Source organism: Achroia grisella, unplaced genomic scaffold (genome assembly GCF_030625045.1).
Source record: "Achroia grisella isolate CSIRO2021 unplaced genomic scaffold, CSIRO_AGI_Agris_v1 utg551, whole genome shotgun sequence".
Classification (NCBI taxonomy): domain Eukaryota; kingdom Metazoa; phylum Arthropoda; class Insecta; order Lepidoptera; family Pyralidae; genus Achroia; species Achroia grisella.
In genome coordinates, this window is record NW_026712935.1 from 542374 (window position 1) to 562158 (window position 19785).

The following is a 19785-nucleotide window of genomic DNA, read 5'->3' on the forward strand; positions in this document are numbered from 1 at the left end:
AATAATCTTTACGTTGTAAGTAGGCATATACCCTTTTATTGTGGGGAATATCTGCTTGTTTATAAAGTTTCGTCGTCGCCTCCGCCCCTCGACTTGCTGTCTAGCCTCAACTCTGCTAGCCTTTGCCGGATACTATTTGGCCTGTAGTCATTATAGGATAACGTTAGACATATAAAGTTAAAGAGACACTTATATATCCTGGGTGCAGCTGATACTGATTATGTAGATTTCTAAGCTAATTCATCATGCTTGGTTTTTATAAAATTATTTTCAGTCATTCAAACTTTATATCATACAAACTATAATTGTAAATAAAAAATAATTTTATATGTGAATTTCGGGAAGTTACAAGTACGAATTCGTAAAATTAAGTTTCAGAAATAAGACAGAGCATTTGGTTCTCCATCTATGCATCGTGGGCCTATGCTCATATATCCTTCTATAAGGACAACTAAATACTACAATTACAAGACTACAATTTTTCGACGATGTATTATAGATATAATCGAAAAGCATGCATCTATTCCAATTTCAAATTTTTAGATAAAAGGCATGACATCTTATGATGTTAAGATGTGCTATCGTTAAGAAATACTATGGAAGTAAAACGTGCCTATACAGTTTTATGGACAGGTTTAATAATAGTAGACTTGTGGTCTTCCACAGTATTATTTTTTAAGTGGAGAAAGTACTAGTAGGACAAATGTTTGTACTATGAAGTCTGTATTCATTCATATTTATATTGTTTTTCGTAAGAAATAGATTTTACCTATGTGAGAAGTAGGAAGTGACGACTTGGTCCGCGGAGACGGACTGCCTCTGGTAGGCGCCCGCGCTGAGGTTACTCTGCGGGATTTTATAGATGCGCACGCAACGTCCACTGTTTTCTGGTAACACTGAAAATCATTATCAATACTACATGTATTATGTGAGCATATATATATATATATATGTATATTTGGTTAAAAATATTTCTTAGACATTTCAAATATATGAAACGTGTTATTTTTTTTTTAAACAAAGATCAATTGAATTTTTAAAAGTTTACCTATATTAGAAATAGAGTACGACGTAGTCTACTTTTAATCCCAGACTACGAATATGTTTGAATTAGCGATATCCGCGATAAAAACTACGTTTATTGTAAGTTTTACCCTGTGGCGAACTAGGCGGCGAGACTGGCGCCATGCGCTGCAGCGGCGGTCGGATGTTCTCTTGCTCGGATGATATTGAGCTGCTTCGACTGGACGCAGAGTTGTCCTCCGATGTACGGTTGTTATCTTTGGACTCAGCCCTGTTTTAAGTTTATTATTATTATAATATATTATTGTATAGTCTTTACCGATGTACAAAGTCCGAGTTTATAAGAGGGTAGTCTACGGATATTTCTGTAACACTATTTTAGCCGACAGGCAGCTAGGTTTATAAGCTGTTTCGTTTGTTGGGTTAGGTACGGTAGTGAAATAATATAAGACTACAGAGGAATATTATCTGAAATTTCAGCAATAACAAGGCATGGTGTTAGTGCTATGGGCGTCATAAGGCGATGTGATATTCGAGTTGTTATTCCTGTACCGAACTGGACGGTAGGATAAAAAAATATAATTAGAATGTAAAAATTTGACGTTCATAAGCGGCTAAAATGTCCTACATGAATAAATGATTTCTGAATTTGAATTTGAATTTGTATATAGGCGATAGCCATTTTCTATTCAGTGGATCCTTTCGGATGGGAAACCATTGGATGAAAACACAGTCTATGTGACTTAGTTAACATCCAGTAGGAACAATGGTTCAAAAACATAAACAACTAACTTGTCGTTGTCGTCCTCGTCGACGGAGTATGGCGGGTGCGGTGGGAGCGGTTGCTTGGAGGCCGCGTGTCGAGCCAGCTCGTATTCATGTAGCAGACTCTGGTCGAGTTCGCGGCTCAGCGGCACGTACTCCGGGGCACACGCCACGTAGAAGATATCCTATACACAAAGTTTGCAAATAATTAATTTAATTAAATAATAACTAATCTAACAAAATGTTAACAGAGAGGCTTGCCCTTGCCACGTTGGATTCAGTCAGTCGAGGTCGTCCGCTGGTCCTTACGGACCGCCGGGTGCGGGCCTCGAGCATAGGCTCTTTGCCCGGGCGTACTGCTGGGGTGTGCCACCCCAGCGTCGTTCGTTTACCGGCCGGCCTGCCGGCTATTTAAACTGCAAATCCATTGTTTCCCAGCAGCCGGCTGAGGAAGTCATGTGGGAGGACTGTTTTCTTTGGTCGCTCGCCGAGCCGGCTTAACGCCGCCACGTCACGTAAATGACGTGATCACTCGGTGGAGAGTTAGTCGCGCGGGAGCGCGCGAGTGGCGTCCGGTGGGCGCGCGTGGAGAGGGGCGAGGTCGCGCAGGTGCGCTTCGCGCCCGCTGTCCGCTCGCGAGAACATCGCGCGCGTCAACCGGACGACGAACTGCTCCACCGATGGGACCTTGAGGTCGCGGGCGATCACGTCATTACGGATTTTGTTGGACCTGCAGTCTCCGCCGCTGTGAGGCCGAGCACAGTGCGTACCATGCGGGGGCGGCATATGTGAGCCGCGAACGAATGTAGGTCTTATAAATGCCTACTTTCGTCCGCAGCTGCAGCCTGGATTGCAAGACCGGTCGCAGCATAGCGCGCGCAGCCTTGGCTTGGGTAACAGCCCGGTCTACCTGCGGCGTCATACGCAGCGACCGGTCGATTTCCACCCCTAGGTAACGCACTGTGCGCTCCCACTGGATGGGCTGGCCTCTCAGTAAGAGGGGCGGCGGGCATTTGCACCCGGGGCGGGTAAGCAGCGCCACCGTTTTACCCACGTTAACGGTGGTACGCCACTTATCCAGCCACTCGGGGAGCAGGTCCAACAGCCGCTGCATTTTGCGAGCGGCTGCGTAGGCTCGGCGAGACGACGTAAGAAAGGCACTGTCGTCGGCGAAAAGAGCGAGGACGACATCCCTCTCTCCCTCTCGGAGCTCATCCCTCAAGGTGGGGATGTCGTCTGTGTACGTCGCGTAGAGCAAAAATATATGGCGAAATGCAGCTGCCCTGCGGGACTCCGGCGGCAATTGGGCGTGTGGTAGAGTCACAGTTCTCGACCGAAACATAGAAGCTCCGGCCCGAGAGGAACGAGTCCACTACTCGCACGTATGCTGACGGCGTGTTGGTGTCGAGCAACTTCGACACCAAACCGTCGTGCCACACACGGTCGAACGCCTTCTCTATATCGAGAAATACGCCGACCGTGTAGTGGCCGCGGTTGTGCTCGACAGCCATATGGTGGAGCACGCGCGTCAGCTGCAAAGTCGTCGAGTGTCCGCCTCTGAAACCGAACTGCTCGTCGCGAGGCGACAGAGTCGGTCTCAGGCGGCGGAGCAGGAGGCGCTCGAACGACTTCGCTACGTGCGAGAGCAGAGTGATGGGCCGGTAGCTTGCCGGCAGGCGCTTGTCCTTGCCGGGTTTCGGGAGGACTATGACTCTACCCAACTTCCAGTTGGTAGGGAAGTGGCCGGTCCGGAGTATGCCGTTGTAGAGCCTCGCTAGACACGCTAGGGCTCTACGGGGCAGCTGTGCGAGCGCTGCGGTGCTGATCCCGTCCGCTCCGGGCGCTTTGCGCTTCGGCAGGCGGCTGACGAGCCGCCTTACCTCGCCGGGCGAAACGAAGCTCACTTCGTTTACGTCCGGCGACGGAGCGGTACGGAAATCGCATACGCGACGTACGACTCGCTCGTGGTGCTCGACGACAGTGCTGGGTGCGTCGGCGGCTATTGGATTGGCCGTGAATTGCCCCTCCAAGTGCTGTGCCAGGATTTCTGCCCGGTCTTGGGCTGCGTAACGACGTCTGCCCGTCTCGTCAAGCAACGGGCAGACGGGGGGTCGTGCATTGGTGAGCTGTCGATTGAGTTTGTGCAGGTCGGTATCGTGTTCGCCAGCCCGGGATATGACACCCTCCCAGGCGGCCCCACGCCAATCCCGCACTCCCTCCGACAGCTCTGCAGCCAGGCAGTTGAGCTCACGCTTGACCCGCGGGCAGCGGGTTCGGGCCCATAGGCGACGGAGGTTCTTTTCTGGGCGAGTTTTTCGCGCAGATGGTGTGGCAATTCCTCTCGACGGCGAGAAGCCACGTTTATTGTGGTAGTTGCCGCCTCCACTGCGGTGCGGATTCGCTCCGTTATGAGTGTGGAGGCGGCTTCGACACCCGCTGGCGATGATAGTTCGCCGTCGAGGTGTAGATGCTCCAATTCTGCGCGAAAAACACGCCAATCCATCCGCCGCCTCGACGGTCTCGTCGGTGTGGTGGTGGTGGAGAGGTCAAGCGTGGCTAGAACTGGGAGGTGCTGTGTGTCTAGATCATACAGCACCTCCAGTAAGACCGGGCAAGGCACAGCCTGCACTAGGGCAATGTCCAGAACGTCTGGGCTATGTGTGGGATTTGAGGGTACGTGGGTTGGGTGCGCTGGGCCCAACACCTCGTACCCGTGGATCTGCGAATCCTGGAGGAGTCTTCGACCTATCGGCGAGCACAGACGGGAACCCCAAGCCGTGTGCTTCGCGTTTAGGTCGCCCATAAGTAGGGTGGGACTCCTCCCATCCAGAACGTTCCGGACATCGGAGGGGCTGAAATCCAGTCCCGGGGGACGGTAATGTTATATAGGACCTTCAGTTCCGCGCCGTCGACGTTGATGCTGACTCCTATGGAGCGCATGACGCGGAACTCGGGGCGCTCTAACTCCACGTGGACTACGTCTCGAAACTAGTACCGCCGTACCGCGGTACGCAATGCCCGCCGGTGACGTTTCGTCGCGTCTATACACGTGGTAGTTAGGCACCCTCAACGTCTCCTTTTCTGTGAGCTTCGTTTCACCCAGGAGTATGATGTGCACATCCTGGGTGCGAGCTAGGAGACGGAGGTCCTGGACTTTATCCTTTATTCCCCCGGGGTTCCAGTACACAATGCGCAGGCTAGTACCCGCCATTTGTGTACTGTTGGATTTTGGCCAATCCATTTAATGCCGCCGACTTAGTATCTGCGCCGGCCGCGAGCGTAGTAAGCAGCTCCGTCAACAGGCTAATAAGCATGTTCAGTGCTCTGTCGACGGGCGCTTGTGTGAAGGGCGCGGGCGCGGCGTGTGCCGAACGCGGCGCGGGGTATGTGGGAGGCGCAGGAGGTGCGCGTCTTACGTCCGCCAGAAGCGGCTTGAAAGCCACTCTCGGCACATTGTGTGCCGGTGGCGCCGCCTGGCGGCGACGTGGCGCTGCACGCGGGCCCTGATTTGGGACGGCATACATGGGAAGGGTGGGGGGTGCGTTGTACGCAAATATTGGGGTGGGATCAGGTAGGAAGGGGATTGGGGTTGATGCCGTCACGGGCTCATCTCCGCGCCTCTTCTTGCCGCGTCTTCGGCGGCGGCGCTTTTTCGTAGCACCGGCGTCGGCGCCTCGTTGCGTCGGTTCGTTAGCCGGCGCCATTAGGTTGGCGCCAGCGGTTTCCTCGACCGTTATTACGGGAGGGGGAGCCCGGGCGACGTATGTACGAGGCGCCGCGGTGGGATTGTTGCGCCGCCGTTGCTGCGCTGTGGGCGCCGTCGACGTCGCAGTGGGGACGGGGGGACGGGGTTTGATTCCCCTCTGCCGGGCCTCTCTTTTATACACCGGGCACTTCCGGTCGTTGGCGGTGTGCGGTTTGCGCAGTTATATACAGGTCGGCTTTTGGTCACGCGGCCTGTCGCAGTTCGCCGCCGGGTGCTCCCCACCACAGCGAACGCATTTGACGGGCCGGTGACAATTGGCCGACGCATGGCCGAATGCCTGGCATCTGTGGCACTGAGCTAACACAGATGTAGATTTCCACGCTTCAACGACGACGTTTTTATAAAATTATTTTCCACGCATGTACAGGAGCTCGTCCACCGCATATAAGCGTGCGAGCTCATCCTTGTCCATGGGGTCGAGTTGAGCGTGGAAGATACAGCCGGGACGACCGCGACGGGCAGGAATACCCCGCACCATTCGCACTCCGAATCCCTTATCCTGTAGGGCATCCACTATCCTCTCATTAGGGGTGTCGGCGGGGAGGCCCCGTATCGCCACCTTGGTGGGCAGTTCCGAGGCCAGACTATAGAAGTACCAACTTATAGTTGGGTCCTTCTCGCTGGCCTCTATGAGGTATCTCTGGACGGCTCGGAATTCGTCGTCCGTCCTTGGCAGGAATCTGACCCCACTGCCGAAGGGTCGTGCATTTGGAGCCTCCCCCAGGACGCGCCTAAGCTGCTCGAAGTGGCGCGTCCAATTTGGGAGGCGTTCTGCCACTATGGGGGGTATTTTCCTCGCCCTGTGGCGGGTTCAGCGCCTGCGTCGGCGTTCCTCGTCTGAGAGGGGAGGGGCGGAGCGAGTGGCGGGGCACCCGAGGTGGCAGGGGCTGGGGTGGCGGGGGCCGAGGTGGCGGGACCCGCCGCTACTGCCGCGAATGACGGCGGGGTTCGTCGTCGCGGCGAGGGGACGGGGGGGAGCATCGGCTCGGGCGATTGTGGCATATATATATATATATATATATGACGTGGCGTAAAAAATACTCGCCCCTATCTAGCGTATAGGAGCGAGGTAGCGGCGAGGGCACACGCGAGGGTGCTGGCGAAGGCTCAGGCGAGGTCGCAGGCGACACATGTACGTCGCCGTAAAAACGCCTGTCTTCCCCTTCCTCCTCGCTCCCGCTATCTGGCGGGGGAGGGTGAGCGCGGAGGGGGTGAGGGCTTTCGCCGCACGGTACCCGACTGGGACGGTAGGGGTTGGTAGCCCTTGTCCACGAGCCGGATTCTCGGCGTCGGCGGCACCTTCACTAGGTCGAGGTCGCGGGGGGGGGACTCCTCTACGTCCCTCCGTTTGTCGCCTCTAGCGGGCGAGGTCGGCGACGGCGATGCGCGTCTTTTAGACGGGCCGGGTTGTGCGCATCTTTCCCCTCTGCCTGGTTCCCGGTCAGCGGCATCATTGCCGCTTCCCGCGAGGGCAGAGGGGGTGCCCTTGGATGCCGGGCGAGCGTGGAAGGTCCCCAGCTCAGTGGCGGGGACCAGCTTGGTCGGGTTCCTCAGATCCCGACGCACAACTGTTCGGGGAGCTCCCCTGTCAGGAGGTTTCCTGGGGGCTTTGCCCCTTTGCGACATCACGACACGAAAGGGGACTGGAGGGGTGGAAGAGGGTGGTGTGGGGGCTGGAACCCCACGACGAACCTACCGAAAGGTAGGGAATTCCGCCCAAAACTGAAAGGGCAGGTGATCGCACTGTAAGACAGTCGCAAGTGGATTGCAGCAACGAATTTGCGTCAACAAATTCGGTCTACAATCCTAGCGCGTTCTCTCGCTAGACAAAGTACACTTTGTGTAGCTGGATTACGCACTGTATCGCTCTCAACAATTTGCGCAAGTGGGCACCAGTTGCGGGGCTCACTCTGGAGACTCGACGGCGAACCGGAATCTCACAGAGGATCACACGACCAACGGTAAACTCAGCAAGCAACAAATTGGAAAGCGACCTCACGTTGGATTTAAATATACCCATCGAAATGTCATGTCAAGTGTTGCTTTTACGAAAACATTGTCAGTAATATGTTGTGTTTTAATATTATTCCAAAATAATTTACACAACATCGTCTAGCCCCAAGCGGAACAGAGCTTGTGTTATAGGTACTAAACAACGGCCAGAAATACTTATACATTTTTTGTAAGTAAATAGAAAACATCCAGATCAAACTCTCATGAATACAAATGTTTACAATGTGCGGAGAATTTAATTCGATTCGAAATCGCGAACATCGAAAGTAAGACGGTGTGTATGGTACATATAGGTGCTTACCCTTCTACCACAAAGCAACTTCAGTCCTGGAATACAAGCCGCGTGAACAAGCGACCCATTTGCTACCAATCTTATTTCTAACAAGTCCTCGGCAAACGCCATAATATAAGGGAAAGCACACACTGAAACAAAACAAATAAATAAATAACAACCTTTAATTCAATCTATGATAATATTATAAATATAATATACATACATAATCTCGGTATGTCTGTCTATATACTACATGTTTACAATTAAACGGTGCAACAGATCTAATTCTAGAAATATTAACTGTATCACAAAAACAGACAAAGGTGTAATTTGAGAATGCGTATAATAGAAAAAATATAATGGCGTAGAGCATAGGTGAGATTGAGGTGTAAAGAACCGGAGTGTGGCTGGTAGACTGTAAGTATTAAGAGACCCAATTTGGATGTTTTACATTGTACACACATATATTGTTCAAGTGAAAGGAAATGCCTTTAATATAGACTCAATCCCTATTGCCTAGCATGGTGTCAAGACAGCATACTTAACAGTAACGCGAAGTGACTTTGAGAGAATATAAATATTATTACCAACAGCAGCTGGCACAGTTGTCCAATGGAAGTCATATTCGCCGTCGCTTTCAAGACCTTTACTAGTTAATCTTTCGAAATGACACGTGTCTGAAACAAGAGCTTATTTTTAACTATCTTCAGAAAAGGATAATATACTCAGATTAGATAACAATTTGTCAGACCTGCAATGAGATTTACTGCAACTTTTGTATAGGTATTCGTTTATCTATACTTGAATTAGAAGTGTTATTTGTGACTGTTGTTTTTATTTTCACCTCTGTCTGGCGAATTCCGCCGGTGACTCGTCGCAGTTTCTTAATCCATAGTCGATTAGGAACATTTTCATGCCGACGATTCTATGACGCGAAATATGCTATGTCCTTCCAACTTGGTGATCGATGGGACTACACTTGGGATTAAACTTCAACTTGTAGTTGCCGAAAGGTTTCCCGATGCACTGGTGGTTGGCCCGCGCTGAGATTCCACAGTTTCGGTATTTTCTTTAAGCATGTTTGCCCATAACCAGTAATAATATGCAAAACAAATATGCTTTTAAGATGTTTATTATAACAGCGCAGTGTCAGAAGTGATAATAAAAATAGGCCGTGTTTTCGTGTATAAGCCGTATTTTTAAATTTTATTTATTTCTTTATTTCGCAATGAAATATGATATACCTACTATACATGGCGGGCTAAAAAGTTATGGGCAATCTTTACCAATTAACCTAAAAGTGTGCACATATATAGGTAAATAAGGAATCCGTTTGCATGGAATGAACGTATTAATACTCTGTATCTATGTCTCAAAAAAGTTCCGGCCTTCAATTTAAACAGAATTTTGGTCATTGCTAAGCTTCAAGAACTATATAAGATTATTCCGCCATCGCTTCAAGAACTATTCAAATGCTCTGCAACTTTTAAACCAATTTATTTTTTTATAAACATTTCAATTATGGACACATACATGGACTTAACACAAACTTATAATTAATGAAAAGATTAGGCGATATCGCCTTGAAGAATTTTTGAATTTCATGGATACTACTGAAGATTAGGCTGTATGGTCTCGTACCTTTGCCTATCCACTTGTGGATAAAATATATCACTACTAGTTTTTAAACTCATAAACATACTGACATATGTACTTACGGTTGTAACATAGAACTATCTGTCCATCCCTTTCATCCCCGATGTGAAGAGCATTGACTAGTGTACCGCGACGAGGTCCACTGTCTTCGGAGTTTTCTACACGTTTTACAGACTGTAATATTTCCATAGATAACGAGTTAACAATCTTTTTTCTAAGCTAATAAGTCTCACTCACTCATTCAATATTTCTAATAATAAAATACATTCACAACTTTTAATCCACACGGCCCTAATATTGGGCTTATCTAGCGAGTTGTATAAAAAAAAATGTGTTGTCATTGACACTAGAGATGACAGATAACATAAAAAATCCTAGAGAAGGCTGTATGTTTGTTATATTGGATTCAAATACTTATATACTGTGCTATGTTGGCATGTCAATTGTTGGGTTTACCACAGCATGGGCAGTTGACAGTGCTTATATATGTATATAACTGCTCTATCAGGATGTATTATATTCCTATATATTGAATGTTAGATATACGTAGTATTACAAAGCTCGTGAGATGCTTTGTTGCGTAAAATGACCCTGGGTTCCATTCACGATCAAATCACATTTGCCATTAGGTACTTATGAAGTCTTGCACCGAATAGCGTGTAAAGTTTAATTGGTAACTTTCTATTAATCGACAAACAGTTTGCTCTTTTTATTTGGTTAGAGTTTGGTTAAAGATCAGATGTAATTAAAATATTTAAATACCTGTCCAGCACTAGTTTCCAGCACTTCCCAGTGGTGCTTGTAGCCGACCACCATCGTCGCTACTTCACCGTCCATCAGTTTAATTAATACAGGTGATTCGCTTAGTTGGATGTCCTGGAAATTATACATATGTATACATATGCAAAGAAACGTAGACAAAAGATTATTTAGAATTTTATTTATAGATATTTTTTTAGCCTAAAATTTGACTATTAAAACATTTCATAGCTGAGATGGGGTTCCTTTTAATTTCATGCGCAATTATCTAGGGGTCTATGACGGAATGTAATTCGAAAAAAAGTTGAACTATTTTTACTTTCTATTTCCTAGAAAGAGTTTAGAAAAAAACAATAATACATATGACTACAACACACGTCATTATAATTTCACACATTAGGTACCTATATACTTACTTTGATATGTGTATATTCGAAACCCATTTCATTATCAGTCTTTGATTCTTCTGTCATAAGCATCACTCTTCTACCAACAGCTATTGCAAGTATAGTTTTACCATTTTCACCTGAAAATCAATAATGTATACATACGAGAGTATTTTTAACCGTTTTGCTTCTTTGTCTATAAAACTATAAATTATTTCATCATTTTATGTATGAAAGAAAAATCTTTATACAAATAAACTTATAAAAGTAAAAATTTTATTTAAATTATGTGGTACAAATATTTTCTTATTATAATTTATATTCCTACATCCTAAGATTTTTATGAAATATGTATGTAACATATGAAATAAATAAATATAAATTGTCTTTGTGGTCTCGACATTGAAGACGGCAATCTGCAACGATAGCGTTGATCGGGTGCTATATCGGCGAGTAGTCTTACTTCATGAAGGTGGTCTAGAAACTCGCTTTATTACTCGACTGCAGCTGCGTCACTCTCAATGTCAGGTTACCGCTGGTCCGTATGCCGACAAAATCCTGCTAGATGAAAACCACCACATACCCGATTCAAGTAGGTCAAAATAGTGTGCGGTTTTTGTGCGAGGCAGGCGTGCGTGTTTGCAGTCCTGTAGCGGACGCATGGCCCACGCGCCCGCGCATAGCTCCGACAGCGGCAGCGCATACATGCCCGCGCCGCCTGCTCCGCTCGTGGCGGTCCCGCTGCCGGCCAGCGCGCGCGTCCCCACGCGGAACAACCCGGCGCGCTCGCTCACACGAGCCGCGCGCACGCAACCCTCCCATCGGAGGACCACTCTAGTTGTGCCGCTTTCTAGAAATAAGATTGTCGAGTTAGTGTCGTAATACGGTTTGACTTTATACTTGAGTTAAATGTAAGTTATGTGGAGACGTAAACTAAATGGAAGAGTGCCGAGTGTTGACAGAAAAGTTACAAGTGTCTGCATACTTCTGTCTATCTATTTCAACCACCCAATAGCTTGATTTGTAAACCAATAGGTTGAGTGATGGGTTACGATTTCAGACAGAGAAATTACGGGATAAAATGTATGACAACTTAGTCCTCCTATTTGTGTGTGATGGATTCCAGGGTAACCCACTGTGGAATCTAACCCCATTCATTAACTTACAAATATCCTTTGTTCTAACTATATTTGATTACGCTGTACCTATTTAATTAGTTTTTTTCTCTTTACATTTGATAAGTATGTATCGAATAAACATATTATCTTTCTTCTTTATTCTAACGTACATATATACAATTCTCATTTGTAAAAATACCTTTTGTTCTATTTTTAAAGTCGTATTTTACAGCATTGTCAAGACATCTGACCCATTATCGCACAAGTTAGATTTAAAACTCTGTCTCGAACAAAACCGTTCATCTCGTTCCGCTGAAAGCGTTCATTAAAGAAGTAATTTTTCTTTTTTAAATCCACTTCCTTTTAAGTGCTTAATTTATGATAAACTGCAAAAAAGCTGATAGTTATCTATAAAGATTAAACTTAATTATTATTGTTATTTTAATACCTTCTAATATATAAGTATTGGAAGTAGTTGATAACAACAATCGCCCTTCAGCCATTTGTTCTGCACAAATTGGCGTTGCAGGCAATGGAGCCGCTCGCCATACACGTCCTTCCCAAGGTGCTCGACGGGAACCGCCGGATCCTTCAAAAACCATATATTAAATTATAAAAATTAAAGTATTTGTATTAAAGGACAAAATTCATTGAAAGAACTAGGCTCGAACTAAAACAATAATTTGCAAATAGTGCTTATGAAATCACTTCATTATTTGCGTTTATAACGCTTGTGTTTTATGAGCTACTTTATATATCGAAATAATACAGGTGAATTTAGATCCACTATACGAGGGAGTGTGTTGAAAAGATTATTATTATATTATTTTTGTTATATTATATAGACAACAATTACCAGTGGACACGAGACTGGTGGGAGCATCTCCTCGGAGCACGGCATCCAGTTTGAGCGCCTGTCCCACGTGGAGGAATCGTTCGGTGCGAGCCGCGCCCGCCCCGCCGGCACTCGCCCCGCCCGACCAGACGTCCGACAGGGCGCGACGAGATAGCATCGGCTATAAACAATGTAGAACAATTTTATAAAAACCAGCATTTGAAGACTAAAAAGGTCTTATATATTGGATTCACATTGGATTGAGTACATTTTTATATATTCTCAACAGACACTACCAGAGTATGCTTATATCATGAAAGCGCATAAAAGTTAACTAGTCCGCTATATAATTTATATTGCTTATATTATTTACTGTCGTAAATCTTGCTATTTGTATTCAGACAAAATCTTAAATACTTATTGCTGAATACTATTCCTTTAAAAAGAGCAACACGCAAGCTCCTTTGTTATGCTCATTCTTTTTGTAATGAGTTTACTTTCAGAATGAGCGGTAAATAAAAATAATATAGTATATGAGTATTGAAAGTACAAAAGTGTAATTCAATTTATTTGAATAAACATTATTTCTATTTATATTGATTGGTCCGCTATATCATATATTATTTATATATAGAGATTGTTAGTAACAGAGAATAGTGATTAGCTGTCATTTAGCACCATTGTGAACAGTATACCAGTCATTCGATCTTCACGCGGTCTCCCTGAAAGCCGTCCTGATGAATTCATCACGGTGAAATAACTAACCTAAACTCATGCTCATCCTATCATCTACCACAGGAGTCATGCCAGAATACATTTCATCTACATTGCTTTGTAAAAAATACAGCGATTTATAAGCTCCGGGATATTGATTGGACCTCATATTGTTTGACCAGTCATATTATATTTACATAACGAAAAGGAAAAAATATAAAGCCCTTCAAGGACGCCCTTTTCTATCAAAAGTGTCTACCCTTTTTTCAGATAAGAAATATTAACTTCTATTACCGTCATCTTTGAAACATTAAACTTTCATCTCAAAAAAATATATTCTATTATTACTCACTTCAAGAAAAGGTGAAGCTTATTTTAGCTTTCTTTATTCAACTTTAATTTTTTTATGTGTTACCTCGAACTTTTTTCTGCATACCTAACCGATTTTGTTAATTTGATAGCTGGTGCTTCCCGTGTAATCCCATATAAATTATATCTGACCCGTAGTAGTATGAGTTATTGGAAATAATGCGAGAGAAATCGTTTACATGACATTTACACTCTTAAGTCTTGTCCTTTGCTTTGTCTAAGCGAACAAAATCTTAAAAGAATCTTGAGTAATATACAGAAAAAATATAGTAAGTTCTTATGAAGAAATTATATTTAGTTTCATGTGTCCAAAGGTCGTATGATATACTCGTACGAGACTTACCACCTTATGATCGGAACAGTGTTCGGCGTAAATGTCTCGTATTAGCGTGTCCAGAGTGCGTTGCCGTTTGAGAGCAAATGTTGGTGTTTGGAATGATGCCTTTTCGCCATTCATGAGCTTTACCTACGAACATAATATTATATTGTGATATTGTAATAAAAATATTATTTTGATAATAGCAGAGTTCATTCATAGTTGTATATAAAATATAGGTGCAATGTGAACATAATCCGGTCGGAGGACTTGAATTGAGCTTACGATTGTAGTAATTGGCTCTTAGAAATTGGTAATAAGAAAACAAATAGATCACTTGGATTTATATTTCTTTTATATGATCTGTATAGAATTGGTTAAAATTGTAACACAGAATTACCTTTATATTTCAATACGTACGCAAGAAAGTTCCTAGAATACATAATCAACGGGGAATAATGTCCTTCGCGGAAATCAGGATAAAAAAACACACGTTGTTGGGGCTAATTTAAATAGATTTACTTACCAATAAAAAATCCCTAAAGAGTTGCGGGTCATTAAAAACAGCCGGGCAAGGCAGGGAGGGTCCGAAGGGAGGAACCGTATCATCGCTGTATACACTGAGCCTATATCCCTCTCCCTCCACTTCGGACACAACAGCAAAAATATCTGATTTGCTTCTAAGAAATATATTACGTATATAAATAAAACGATATATTATCGTAAGCCTAACACTTATATGTACTGAAAAATATACATATCAGTCTTATATAATAAAAAAACTATATTTTTTATGGTTTCCAATATTTGTTAAAATGATCAAATCTTAGATCATAGGAAGTCATTATAGTATCCATTTAGTAATCAGGATATATATAAATATATATATATATTTCCACATGATAATGAAGTGTGTACCCGTCTGCGATAATGGGGTACGTAGTCCAACGTGACAATTTCACCATGAGTTAATAAGTAGATTTCTACGGTGGACCACGCAAACCTGATTAGTGTGACCACCATAGTAACCAGTGGAAGGGCATTGTTAATTATGAGAACTAATAATGCCCTTCCACCGCACATATATTTTGTGAATTTATCAAATTGTACTAATATCATTACGAGAAAACAATTTTTTATACATTAATAACCCCTCTTCGAGCGATCCCCCGTCCAATTCTAACGGGGATCGATATTACGACGGCCTGAGCCAAGGTTCGAACCCCTAGCGGTGCCCTCAGACTAAAGTCGTATCCGTCAGGCGGGAGTTAATCTTCAGTCGCTCCATAAGTCCTGCGGATTTGGAATGCCATCTGCACTTGCCCCCTATCGTCCAGTGAAGCTGTAAAGGCCAGCTGCGGCCAACAGCATTAGAGTAGTCCGAAAAATAATTACTTACGTAGTATTTTCCTACTGCAGCGAATAGTTGGATATCGCAGAAAGACCGACATATCTTTAGGTGCTACACACGTACTTATAGACGTAGTATCAGGCAGTATCAGGTTCTAGAGCGTTGATAAGTACCTAATATCTAGCACGCGATACGTTTCTTGTAGCTCATATTAAGACTATTGGAATTTCGTTGGATATTCGCAGTAAATAAGGGTTATAAGATCGTTTACTACAATTTTCATCAATTTATATATTGTATATTCTATATGTTATATGCATGCTTAGGTAGGCATAATTATGTTCTACTGGCTGTGCCTGCGGTTTCACTCGCAGGAAATTTATAGCCTATATGTTATTCTGATGTATAGCTATATTATTGTGAAGTTTCATCAAAATACGTACCGTAGTTTTGTAACAAATATCCATCCATACTCACAAATGTTTGCGTTTATAATATTATTAAGATTACCACAGAAAAGAGATACCACCACTACAGATAAGATATTATATTAGTTACTTTACATTTGAATTAAGATATATACTTTAAAAAAAAATAATTACTTAAAATAATATCCGTTACAAAGTCATGGAAAATTTCTTATCTTTATTACTTTTTGTTGAAAACACTTTTCCAGTCTGTGGGAATGATTTTATACATTATTACATTTAATTTCAGTGTTGGAGCCTGGAGCCATTGGAAATGAAATTGTAATCGAGGAGGGCGAAATTTCAGAGACCGTTGTAGTAAAAGTTTACTGTTAGTATTTTACAATAATAAAACCTACTGACCACGTTATTTCTGTTTATGTATAAATATGTATATTTAATGAAAGATCAAGATTAGTTTTATACAGACGTTGCTTACTCCAATACGCTTTTCGCTGATAATATTGTAAATAAATAATTTAATTTTTTTTTTACTTTCGATTTTTAATTTTACAACCTCATGTACCTATATATGTATAGAATGCTTACCAACGTTACCGAGTGCTACGTATTTTTTTAATATTTTTTTTTACCATACTAATAATGTAAATGCATAAACACAATAATTTTATTTAATTAATTTATAGATATTTGTGGATAGTAATAGGTATGTAAATAAGTATCTACTTGACCTACATATATGGACTTTTAAAGTAGCAACAAATTTAATCATGTTGATGTTCAAATGTAAGTATATATAAACGGATTTGACTAAGTAAGCGTACGTAAACATATTAACATATAAGGTACCGTTACCTCACTTTATCATAATAATATAGCTAGTATAACGATTATTTACATAAACGCTGTTGATGCAAACCCAAAAGTGTATAATATTACAGTTACGTTAAAATTTTCAAGTTTTGTAAATATTAATATTATAGTTTACTGGATTTGAACACCAACTATTAATTGAAATAGTTACCTTTAGGGAATACTGTACATCGTTCAATCGTAACCACATCTAGTACAATCTAGTTGCGGGAAAGGATTGTTAGTAATGGAACCCCAATTACTAGTGATCTAGTTGCTACCAATATACCCAATCAGGTTACCTCCTAGCTGTTTATTATTCTTATGTTACATACGTAGGTACCTAACTTATATTTATATCCATATTGTATAAAAGTTTGTGTGTTATATTTGGTATGATATGATTAAATGTTACAGAATAAATTCACAAAATATAACTACGTGAAGTTAAGTCAAGATATTATATATATATACATTTATTTGAAAAGTTACTGTTACTAGTTAAATATCTATTCTTGTCAATTTTCTCTTACTGATTACCGATTATACTAATAAGTGAAGTAAAAACTTAGTACCCTTCATTACGAAAATTGCGCGGACGGAGGAGTATGAAATTGCGCACACTTATAGTTTATATAGTCCACAATGTTGATAGTATTTAAAACACTTTTTATATAGAGTAGGAGAGCACGATGTTAATATTTATTTAATTATTGCATATAAATAAAAAAACATTACGCACACTATATACCTATGTTATTTATATTTATTACTACAGTCATATTTCGACCACCGGGCGACCACTAGTACTAAAAGCAGTATTTAAAACTGTTCATATAAAGAGTTTATTTGCATAATTATTATTTTTTGTTTTGGTTGATGATTAGTTGTCCATTGTGAATAATATAAAAGGATACGAGTGAAGTGACTCTTGACGCATTGCGGGTTGAATGTGTTGTGAACAGAGTCGTCAGTAAATATGATGTTCACTATATCGTTGCCTATGTGTCTCTTCCGCTCGAGCTGTGAACACCAAAATAATAAAAAAATCCATTAGTAATATTTAATATATTATTCTTTCTACTGGTATTACGTGTCTAAATCGAGGTACATTGCATAAAATCGTTTGCGTCTCACGTATTTTAACCGCCAAGTAGTTTGCTTTTGATGCTGTGTTCCGGTTGTAGAACTCACAGATGACTTTGTACACTCTACCGGGGCAAAGTCTCTATCTAGAGTATAGTTATAAACAAAATAACTATCTCAACAAATAACAATTCAGTTGCACGTTTTAGAATAAGCATGTATAATTGGTTTGCTTTAACAATGTATTTCGAATTCCTAGACAACATTTCAGTTTTCCTCTAGTACAAAGTTGAAATCACAAACTTAACAAGCAGATAATATCTAGTAGTTAGAAGTTCTTACTGTCAGTGCTTAAAGTTTATGTAGAAGATAGGTACAGTTACCTACCTAAGTTTCTCTGTGGTCAGTAGTGGTAGTGGTGGTAGTCCTATGAGGGTTAGGTATAATAACATGTATAGGTAGGTATGTATGAATTACGTATAATTAAAGTCTACAAAAGAACCTATACTATACTGAAAGTACCTATATTCTAAAAACCTAATATATATTCACTATTACAGATATATAATACAATAGAGTTACGGCTACTTTTCTAAGCAATAATAAAATAAGGGAAATAATATAACCCCCTGTAAAAATAATCCATCACTTTATAATTTTGATAACCAGTTCAGCAATTGCATAGAGAGTAACATAATCGTAATAGGTCTGCTGATATCATCATAATGCCAATATAGTCTATGAATCGAGGTAACATAAGTTGGCCCTTACAATTGTCTCAATATTGTCAAATTCTATTAATATTAATAGTATTGCTTATATGTGTGCAAGTTTTGTAATAATACAATATTAGCTACCTGTTGCTTATTGTCTTTAGAGAATGGCAACATTGTGGAAACATGGAACATTATCTCGTGTCCTTGGTGCATCGTGTAAATGGAATGGCTGCCAGTCATGTCACCTGTAAACAGAACGACGTTGAGATGATGGCATGCACTTACTGTTGTTGATATTCGTACAGACAGCAGTTGTAGCTAAATTATTGTTTTATAAATAAAAAGAGGTCTTTGGAATTAATTTTTAATATATTATTATTATTAGATTACATTTACATATTATCAGACAGACTTATAGCACTAAAATTACTAAGTAATATTGTACAGTTAAATTTGAATTATAATATATAATTATGTATACCAAATGAATAATCTAAATATGAAGTATTATAGCGGAAAGTTATAGTTAGTGTAATTACTATTTGCAGCTGCTAATTTGTAAATCACTTAACACACACACAGACACAAATTACACGCATTCTATTCGGTAGTGAATAAATTTACTATTCCATGTGATTTTGTATAAAATGTTAGTAATGAATAAACATTAATATATTATTTTATTTACACTTTGTACTTGTTTCTTACGGAGTCTGTTTAAAATTAGTAAATCCAGTGTTTGTAGCCAATACAAAAAAATGCAATAATAGGCATAGATAGTGTAGATAAAATACAAACAATGAAATCTTTGTGCGTCATGTTCCCTAGCAATACTATTTTCCTTGTTTGTCTTTATTTCGCTTTAAGAATCTACGCATGAAAATTATTATTATGGCCAAAAGTCCGAGATACCCGTGCTTGAGTGTACCTACGAGATAGGTAGTTGGCAAACATTGCTTACCTTTGACATCGAGTCCTCCACGAAATCGGTTCCAGCTTCGTAATCGAATTTTGTCGCCCAAAAGTGAAATAAATCGGTCCCATTTCTCGTCTCCCTTCTCTGAAAGGTTCGCGGAATTTAAATTATCTCTCGTAAAAATATTTTTATAGCATTTTAATAATAAAATCTTTTTTTTTCTTACCGTTTGAGAGCATTTCATCGTCAGTCTTTTGGCCAGGGTTCATTAAAATAACACCTATTTTGAAGTTTACTGATCCCTCTTGTTCTTCTAAGAGTAGTATGTCTTTTTGAAGTTCTGCACATGTGATCTGCAATATATATATTTTTAAAACATATACATAAATAACAAAATGTATATTACAATTTATTTGTAATCAATCTTAATAATCTGTTGAGA

The 19785-nt window shown here is 41.7% G+C and overlaps 1 protein-coding gene across 1 annotated transcript in view; it reads right to left on the reverse strand.

Annotated features, from left to right (window-relative positions):
* Positions 1-59: 59 nt before the first annotated feature.
* The window catches only part of LOC131848343 (GTPase-activating Rap/Ran-GAP domain-like protein 3), a 188519-nt gene continuing 168793 nt past the window's right edge, over positions 60-19785 (reverse strand). Inside the window, exons 8-25 of the mRNA XM_059198160.1 lie at positions 19570-19696; positions 19389-19487; positions 18569-18672; positions 17543-17648; positions 14521-14663; positions 14022-14144; positions 12617-12776; positions 12209-12349; positions 11226-11492; positions 10673-10782; positions 10260-10373; positions 9560-9671; positions 8429-8518; positions 7869-7990; positions 1816-1973; positions 1155-1294; positions 770-896; positions 60-141 (exon numbers count right to left, since the gene is read on the reverse strand). Coding sequence (XP_059054143.1) covers positions 60-141; positions 770-896; positions 1155-1294; positions 1816-1973; positions 7869-7990; positions 8429-8518; positions 9560-9671; positions 10260-10373; positions 10673-10782; positions 11226-11492; positions 12209-12349; positions 12617-12776; positions 14022-14144; positions 14521-14663; positions 17543-17648; positions 18569-18672; positions 19389-19487; positions 19570-19696 — 2325 coding nt within the window. The remainder of the gene's footprint in view (positions 142-769; positions 897-1154; positions 1295-1815; positions 1974-7868; positions 7991-8428; positions 8519-9559; positions 9672-10259; positions 10374-10672; positions 10783-11225; positions 11493-12208; positions 12350-12616; positions 12777-14021; positions 14145-14520; positions 14664-17542; positions 17649-18568; positions 18673-19388; positions 19488-19569; positions 19697-19785) is intronic.